Here is a 9,245-nt window from a genome sequence, read left to right on the forward strand (position 1 = left end):
ATGGTTCTCTCCAGTTTTCTCAAAGAATTTGGTTCATTTTCCCTGCCCACTACAGGTCACCTGAGACGTGTATTCAGAGATGCTGCTCGTGAGGTGAGTGAGAAAAGAACCTTTGATGTTCCTTGTATTTAAGAATTGTGAAGTAATCTGTGAGCTTGGCCTGTGGTAGTAGAGTGTGGATGGCTAGCTGGGTAGGCTAAGAGAAAATCCATTTCCATGTGTGCAGCAGCAAATGCAAAGGCATTGCTGCAATTTCCTAATTTTTCATTTCAGAGATTTAAAGAACTCAGAGCTCAGTTTTCAGAGAGAACATTGTTGCTGATAGTAGCCAGGGTGAAATATCTAATTCAGAGCAATTTTCTGTACTGTTGTATCAGCACATTTTAATTTTGTCAGAGTGATTTAGAATCCCATTGCTGTAAAAGTCTGATTTGTCCTTAGTAGACCTGGTTGTAGAGCTGAACAGAAAGAAGGTTATAAATGATAGGTAACTCCCTGTTCCTCATGCTACTGTCTGTCCACAGAGCACAGAACCAACAGCAGACTCTCCTCTGGTTCCCACTGCTCCTGGAGAAGAGGCCAAAGATGAGGCCAAAGAGGAGCACAAGCCTCCAGCCGTGGTCACAGCACAGCCTGAATATTCCGAGCTGGTAAGTCAGTTCTGGCTGGTGCTGTCTTTAGTGCAAGACAGGGCTGCAAGTTTCTGACCAGGCAGCAGTTGCTGTCGGTGGCTGAGGATGCTGAGTGCTGGAGTCCTGCCAGGACCTGGCAATTCCCCGTGCCAGTGAGATCTGGAAAATGGGCTTGGATCTGTCATGTTGAGGGACCAAAGAGCTGCTGCCTCTGGGTGAGCATCTGGCTCCTTGGCTCAGTGAAGCTCTGTCTCTTGGCTTCTGCAGTGCTATGGCCAAAGGCACATACGGTAGTGCTGGAGATCACAAGTCTTTGTTTGTTTATTTTCATTTTCTGGAAGATTTATTTTGGTGATTATGGAACTGTTCTGCAGTTTTCTTGAGTAATTCTTCACCATTCTGAGTCTTTTGGCTTTCCTGTCTTTTGGCTTTTAATACGTATAAAGAGATGATTGTGTTGTCCATGAATCTATTGGGGGCCATTCTTGTCCCTTGTGGAAAAAGAAACAAAGTACATACTTCTGAACACTTCTTCTAAGGCAAAAAACTAGAAGAGACAAGTCTCTGGAGATACATTTTGTGGTGAAGTCTGCAGCTTTGAAAGCTGCATTGGAGCCCCAAGTAGGGGTGAAGATGCAAGTCCTTGACTACTGTCTTGTGTTAATAAGAACAGCAAAGACACATTGAAATTCCAGATGCTGTATTTTAAATCAAATGTGCAACTTTGTGTTTGGGGAGATTCCTGGGACAAAAGGAGCCAGGGGTGCCAACCAACAGCAGCTGAACATGAGGCAGCATGTGCCCAGGGGGCCAAGAAGGCCAAGGGCATCCTGGCCTGTGTCAGCAATAGTGGGGCAGCAGGAGCAGGGCAGTGAGCTGTGCCCTGTGCTGGCACCGCTGCAGCCACAGCTCGAGTGCTGTGTCCAGTTCTGGCCCCTCTGGAGCAGAAAGACACTGAGGGGCTGGAGCGTGTCCAGAGAAGGGCAAGGGAGCTGGGGAGGGTGGGAGCACAAGCCCAAGGAGGAGGTGCTGAGGGAGCTTTAGCCTGGGGAAAGGGAGGCTCATGAGGGACATTCCAGGCACACTTCCAGAAATGCCTACCTGACAGTGCTCCCCACAAGGGCTGTTCCTGTGCCAAGCATCCCCTCACTGCATCCAGATGCTTTAGGCACTGGAGTAGGGGACTCTTTGATCATTTGGTGTGTTGTGTTGTTGGGCTGCTAGGAGGAGAAGACTTGTTTATTTTCTTCCTCTGGCAAGCAAACGTGCTTTTGCTCAACATTTTCCTGCACGACAAGACGCAGTTTGGGGCAGGGACGTTGGTGCAGAAGGAGCTGTTCTGATGCCAGGCCTGCCAGTAGAACCTTGCACATCACTTCCATTTTAACAGCACCCTTACCTTTTGTCAGCCTCAGGGATCAGCAATTGTCAAATAATGCAATCAGGATTGTATTTGGGAATTGAGCAGGAAATCAACACCCTTGAATTGCAGCTGGTCCTCAGAGATCAGAGGAGCTGGGAAGGGCTGGGCTTCATTTCTGGTTACACTTTAGCACTGTCAATGTGAGTGTGACCAAGAGAAGAGCTTGCCTGAGCACAGATGCACAAAGAGTGCAGTTCCCAGTTCTGTGCTCTGGGTCTGATCTCTTTCCATAAGGACGTACGTGCTCCAGATTCCCCAAGAGTGTGGTTTATTGAGGGAACAGGTGAGCAAGTTCAGGATTGCTGCTGACTGGGGCACTGGCTGCTGAGTGTTGATGTGTGTCATAACAGAAAGCATTGTAACAGAAATTGCTTAAGTGAGACCTATCTGTCTATCTATCTGTCTGTCTGTCTGTCTGTCTATCTAATTATGTAACATTTATAAATTGATTCTTCTTGGCTCTGGTCAGAGGCAGGTGGAGGTGCAAAGCTCACCTAAAGGCATCCCTTCAGGAGAAGAGACATGTTCTATCAATTTATCCCAAGCAGGCAGAGATATTCCCCTCCAGAAATGGTTGTTTTCTCCCCTCAGAGTTAATTTCTTCCTCCACCCTCTTCTGACTTGAACTCCCCAGGTTATTCTTTAAATTTCTCCCAGTCCTAGTGATGTGGAACAATTCCATGCTTTAGGTGATGTTTGGTGACTCTGGTCATACATGCATTACATGGCACATGATTTTCTTCCCTGGTGTCCCTAGGGGTGTGTAAGTTCATTTGCTGATGGGGCCTTATGAGGATCTCTGTTACTGCTGGTCTGAATTCTCAGTTGACAACGGAGGAAGAATAAACACCTTGGTCTTCCTCCATTATACTGAGGTGGCTGTAGAGGCTCTCTGACCTCCATCAGAGGATCTTTACATGCATCCTTATCTCCTGAATGAGCAGGATTTCTAACAAGAGTGTAGATTTCAGAAAGGCAGGAATGGTGGTGTAGGCCTGAAGAGAACATGAATTCCAGAAGTGTCTCTCACAGGAAGTGAGCCCACACTGGAAGCCACCTGCAGAGCCAGGATGGAGCTGTGGGACAGGGCAGGGGGTCAGTCACAATGAAAAGACAAAGGGGACACAGCAGAAGTGGAGGGAGGCCCTCAGCAGAGCCTTGAGAAATGCCACCCCTTCCCTGTCAGCTGCCTGAGAGGCTGTTGGAGCTTCAGTCCCAGATGGACCCTGATTGTACTGCCAGTGTCACTTTGGAATCTGTGCCTCCCCATGGGCAGAGAATGACCCAGTAGAGCAGCAGCACAGTGCTTTGGGAACGTGTGAGCCCATCACTCTTAGAGACTTGGCCCACAAATGCTGTCTGGGAAGGTGAAGCCCATCTTCTCTTGCTCTCTGTGCAGGCCCTTCTGGAGAGAGAGCATGAGCAGATTGCTTTAGCAGAAGTGCTGTGCCAGACTCAGGGAGAGCTGAGGCAGCAGGTGGAGGAGCAACAGGAGAATGGCCAGGTAGGCCTGGCTCAAAGGGTGACAGAGTGAGGGGCAGGAACAGGGGCATAAAACAGAGCTCTTGCCAGTGAGGAGGCCAGCAGTCCCACAGGCACTGAAAGCACAGAGCCTTGTAATCCACAGAGACCAGCACTGGAATGGGAGGGTTACAATGGAAGCAGAGGCGGGTAGTGTTATATGTAATAAAATGATCAAGCCGAATTAAGAATAATCAAAAGAAAATATTTTTATTTCATGACCAAAATACAGTCTTAGACAGCCACAATCGAAATAGGGCAGCCCCGAGCCTGGGATCGGCACCGGGTGAACACACTGATCCGAACTCCATCGCTCCGGATCCCACAATGTTCACAAACCTCACCTCGGCTGGGCTGGTTTTAGACAATTTTTTTCCACCTGGGGCCGAGGTTCTTCTTTCCTTTCCTTGTTTCACATTTTCATGTGGTTTTCTTTCTCTGGGCTGGATTGGACAAAACCATTTCTGGGAAGCGATGAATGTCGATGAGATGAACGCTAATGTTAGTTTACAGCAATCCAGTACTGAGATTATTTCCCCTGATGACTCTGGTTATCTTGATAGGTGATACTTATCAAGTGTTCATCGCTTGTGTGTGTGTTTCCTGGACTGTCTCTGAAAGAGCCCATCTTCACTTGAGCTACTTCTGTTAACTTGCTAATTTAGATCTCTTCTTTGTTGCCAGCTCTGGTTTCACAGTCCTGTTAAGCCACCCAGCTGCCTGTGTTCTAAAGATTTCTATTTTTTTATACAAGCGTGTTTTTTCCACATAAATTTCACACAAACGTGAATTATTTTAAAATATATATTTCAATGGGGAAGCAGAAAGAAGTGGCTGAATGAATTTGATTTTAAGGCTGAAAGAAGGAAAGCTGAACCTGGTGGCAGCTCCCTGTGACTTGCTCTGCATTTGTGTGTACAGAACATCAAGAGAGAGCCACAAGCAGAGCTGCCCAAAGCTCAGATTGGTATCATGACAGTGAAGAGGAGGAAGAAGGAAGACGTGAGAATAATTCAATATCACCGGAGTCTCCATCGACAGAGGGGTGATCAAGAAAACCAGGTGAAGGTGGCAGAAGAGAGTGCCAGACACTCCACTCATGAAACTTTCTGTCTCTTGTTCTTGAGGGCTGGGTTTTCTTCTCCTTGTTACATGTGATCTTTTTCCCATTGACTTGCTAAGAAGCACTGAATAGCCAAGTACTTGAGACAGGAGAGGGGAAACTCCTCTGGTTTTCGGGAGTTTTTCTCTCAGAGGGATACACATACCAGACAGGGGCTGGAGCAGTTGTGGATCTTTTTGCTCTGGCTCTTTGGCATCGGGGAGGGATGGCCAGGCTGTCTCTTACTGTGGGGAGAAACCCCTGGCACCTGAGGGACCTATCACCGTCTGCTGCTGTGCTCCTGGAATCCTGAACTTGGCCTCTCCCTGCCCTGCTCAGAGCCGGGCCCTGCTGGCCCAAGGCCGCCGTTTGTTCACTATTGCTCTGGGATTCTCCACGCGGTGGCCGCGCCCTCCTGCCTGCCCGAGACATTCTGCAGCTCCCACCATCCACCACCCTGGGATTTCCTGCTCATTCCTGCTGTGACAGTAATTGCACCAAAGGGGAAAGTGCCCACGGCCCAGAGGACTGTTACTGGGTCCTGGTTCTGTTTGTTATGAATTCCAGAGTTGTTTTGTTTGCCTTGTTATTCATACTAGTAAAGAACTGTAATTCCTATGCCCATATCTTTGCCTAAGAGCCCCTTAATTTCAAAATCAGAATAATCAGAGGGAGAGGGTTTACATTCTCCAGTCCAGGGGAGGTCCTGCCTTCCCTAGCAAACACCTGTTTTTCAAATCGAGACACTTGTTCTTTACAGAACTTTAATGAGAAGCTGCCCGCAGAGCTGCAGGAAGCTGAGGCTCAGCTCAAGGCAAGGGAGAAGTGTGTGGAGGAAGAAATGAAAATCGTCAAAAAGAAAATTCATCCTCTCCTTAGGAAGCAAGAGGCTCTAGAAAAACGAGTGAGTGAAAGAGTGATAGCCACTGCAGTCACCAAAGTTGTGCTTTCTGCCCTCCTTGCCTTTCCTCTGCAGAGCAGTGGGGCTGGGGTGATGCCTCTGAGTGCCATCCTGCTTTGGTCCCTATGACAGCTGCTCTTAAGGACACTTCCTGGGCTGCTGAATCTCAGCTGCTGCCCTGGACAGTAGAAGTAGTCCTTTGGCCTCTTGGCCAGCAGTCATCCAAATAGATTCCTGATGGCCTGTTCCTGCTCTCCTCGTTTCTTGAGGTGTTTTGCAGGTGAACATGGTAACCCAGATGAACCTTGAAACAAGCTGTCTGTATCTGTTGTGAATCTGGTCCTCTCCCTTTCCTCACAGTCAATGACTCTTGGCTGACAGGGACAAGCTATGGTCTCTGACTGCTTTGTTCTGCTTGACTTGAGGTGAAAGTGTTGACATCTCACCTGCCAGCCTGCGAAGACTTCCAGGAAATGACTGGAAACAAAGAGACCCGTGGTCAGCGTGAGGCAGGGGAGCTGTCCCAGTCGGATATGCCGCTGGTTTGGAACGTCCTGAAGATGCTGCAGGAAAAGAGAACTCAGTGAGAAGAGGCAGAACACTTGAACAAGGAGCTGCAGTGATTATTGTGTGCTGTCTTTGCCTTGAGAATAAAGAGCATGGTCTTCCTGAGAAGGTAGCTGGAATGCATTCAAGGGGAAGAAAGTGATTTGACGAGGCTCTTGAGCATCAGAGGAGAATTTGAGGAATGGAATGTTCCCCAAATGACCACCAGAGACCCTCAAGAGACCTCTATTCTCCTGCCAATAACTTCTGAGAAGTGATTGAAATATGTCAAATAATTTGGGGGAATGAATGAATGAGTTTCAGCAAAGTAATGAGTGTGTCTTAGTTCCATGGATAGAAACTACTAGTGAGATTTCTGAGTGAGCTCGTGTTAGAAAAGTGATTCCCCAAGCACCCAGCACTGAAATAAAATAATGCCTCCTTTCTCACACTCACCGGGCAGTGGTGATCGGGCCTCTGCTGTGTAACTTTCATTGTAGTCACTGCTATTGAAAGCTGAAAATTAAACCTTTTCCAGCCGTTCCCTCTGGTTTATCTTTTAGGGTCCCAAAGCTCTGTGCTGCAGGTGGCCTGGGTGTGTGCAGAGCAATGCAGCCCCCACAAACCCCTCGGTTTTCCCACACGTGGTCATAACCTGTCCCCAGGTGTGCCCAGCTGTGGCAGCACAAAGAGCCGCAGCGCAGTGGGCGCCGTGCCCTGCCCAGCCGGGGCTCTGTGCACGGAGCAGCAGCAGCGCCAGCACCTTTCAACCCGCTCCTGCCTTGGCTTCACCTGGCAGACAGAAGCCTCTGGGAATCAGCACCGCCAGTCACGTTCCCTGCTTGGAGCAGCTCCTGCTGGAGGGCAGATCCTGCCAGTTTGACTGCTTCCAAATAGGAATAAAGGCAGAGGTAGAGATGCACATACAGAAAAGCCCTGGGCTTGTCCAAATAGACAAATGTATGAAGAAATGTGTTAGGAATTATTTCAGCTGTTATGCCAATATTGCCTTCTCTCCTGCCCTTTTCTCTCTTCACATTTCCTTTCCTTTTCCCTTTCACATTTCTACCAGTTCCCACTCACAGTTCTCACAGTTTTCTGCTCATGTTTCCCTCCCAAATTTTGCTCATTTCCCCCACCCTTTTCTGGTCACTTTCTTCACATTTTCATCTCACATTTCCACACTGTCCCACTCATTTCCTCTTGTTTTTCTTCCCTCATATTTCTCACAATTTTCCCCTCACATATCCTGCTCTTTGGTTTCTTTCTCATGTTTCTTTCCTTTTCTCAGTCATGTTTCTCAAAGTTTTCTCCTCATGTCTCTCACTTCCCCCCTCATGTTTCCCACTCTTTTCTCCTCACATTTCTCACACTTTTCCCTTCACATTTATCATTCTTTCCTCTCACGTTCCTTACAGTTTCTCTCTCACATTTTGTGTCCTTTTTTCACTCATTGCTTCTGCCTTCTTCTGCCCTCAGGTTTCTCACTCTTTCCCGCTCAGGATTCTCACAATGTCCCCATTGCATTTTCTGCCTCTTTCTCTCTCTTTGCCAATAAAGTTTCTCATTCTCTTCCCCTCACATTTCCCTCAATTCTCCCTGCTATGATTCTCATGCTTTTCCATTCACGTTTCACAGAATTTTCCCATCCTATTTCCTGCCCTTTTCTCCTCTAACCTTCCTCTCCTATTTTCATTCACATTTCTCACCATTTCCCCCTCAGTTTTATCACCCTTTTCCACTCAGGTTTCCTACCCTTTTCTTCCCTCACACTTCTCTCCTACTCCCACTCACATTTCTCACACTTGCCACCTCAAGTTTTCTGTCTTTTTCCTCCTCACATTTCTTCACCCACTGGTTCCTGTCCGTGACTGTTTCTCTTTAATAGTTGATGGGCTTGTCTTCTTTTATTCCTTCAATCCCCTACTCAAAACAATGGGTGCCAGAGCAGTGGTCCAAGAAGCCCCTGCCTCTGCTGCTGAACACAAAGTCTGTGCTGAACTTTGAGAACCTCATTAAGAAAAACCTAAACCACAATGGACTTCGTGCTGCAGTTTTGGTTTATATTTCAATTTTACAGAGTCTTCATAGTGCTCTAAATTAATAGGTTATCCTGGGGGATACACATTGCAGGTGAGTATCCGCTGCACAGTCCGCGTCAAGTAGATCCCATCTCCGTCTTCATCAACACACAGTCACTATGGCTCCAGCATGGACGAAACAGGCTGTGATGGCTCTCTGTACCAATTGAAGTCCATCTGCACAGGAAATGCTTTTGACTCTTTTTTGGGTAGGGGAAAAGAAAAAAAAAGAGTTTTCTTTTAAAACATTTATACCTCTGAGTTTCGCCCTATTTTCACCTATTTGAATTGCTTTGACATCAAAATTCTGCCAGCTGACGTTACAAACTGGCTGGTGGACGTGTGTGTGTACAGACCAAAGGGTCCACACTGTGTCTGTCCCTCGCTGTCTGTTCATGTCCATTTAAGCAGAGGGCTGAAATGGGGATTCTGCCCACCCCACGCTGCTCCGGGGCTGGGGCTGGGCCAGCAGGGGCTGCAGAGCTCACTGGGAGGGACAGCCTCAGCCCCGGCCAACATCCTGTGTGTGGTGCCTCAGCCCCGGCCACCATCTTGTGTGTGGTGCCTCAGCCCCGGCCACCATCTTGTGTGTGGTGCCTCAGCCCCGGCCACCATCTTGTGTGTGGTACCTCAGCCCCGGCCACCATCTTGTGTGTGTGCCTCAGCCCCGGCCACCATCGTGTGTGTGTCTCCCCTCAGCCCCAGCCACCATCGTGCGTCTTCACCAAGTTCAGCTCTGAAGGGAATGGGTTGCTGTTTTGCCGGCAGGCAAGCACTGAAGACAACAACATCAGCTTATGGAATATGTGTCATTCACTGAAGTGCAAAGCAGCAAAGAAATGCAAAAGGATAAGATAAGCAATGCACTGGATTATGACTACAAAACATTGCCTGTAGGGATCAAGAAGGATATATCACCAGCTACTCTAATACTTGACCATCATCCTGACACACACATCCCCTGGGGTGTCCCTGGCACTGCAAAGGGTTGGAGATGCACTCCTACTAACTGGGAATTCCTATGCAGTTTGCCCACCTG

The 9,245-nt window shown here is 48.1% G+C and overlaps 1 protein-coding gene across 1 annotated transcript; it reads left to right on the forward strand.

The window, feature by feature from the left end:
* On the forward strand, window positions 1-6,166 carry LOC130264901 (uncharacterized). Its single transcript, XM_056513522.1, has 5 exons — window positions 1-93; window positions 525-650; window positions 4,498-4,644; window positions 5,439-5,582; window positions 6,005-6,166. The coding sequence occupies exons 1-5, from the start codon at window positions 1-3 to the stop codon at window positions 6,164-6,166; spliced, it is 672 nt and encodes a 223-aa protein (XP_056369497.1).
* The last annotated feature ends 3,079 nt before the right edge of the window (window positions 6,167-9,245 follow it).

This window comes from Oenanthe melanoleuca, chromosome Z (genome assembly GCF_029582105.1).
Source record: "Oenanthe melanoleuca isolate GR-GAL-2019-014 chromosome Z, OMel1.0, whole genome shotgun sequence".
NCBI classification, from domain to species: Eukaryota; Metazoa; Chordata; class Aves; order Passeriformes; family Muscicapidae; genus Oenanthe; species Oenanthe melanoleuca.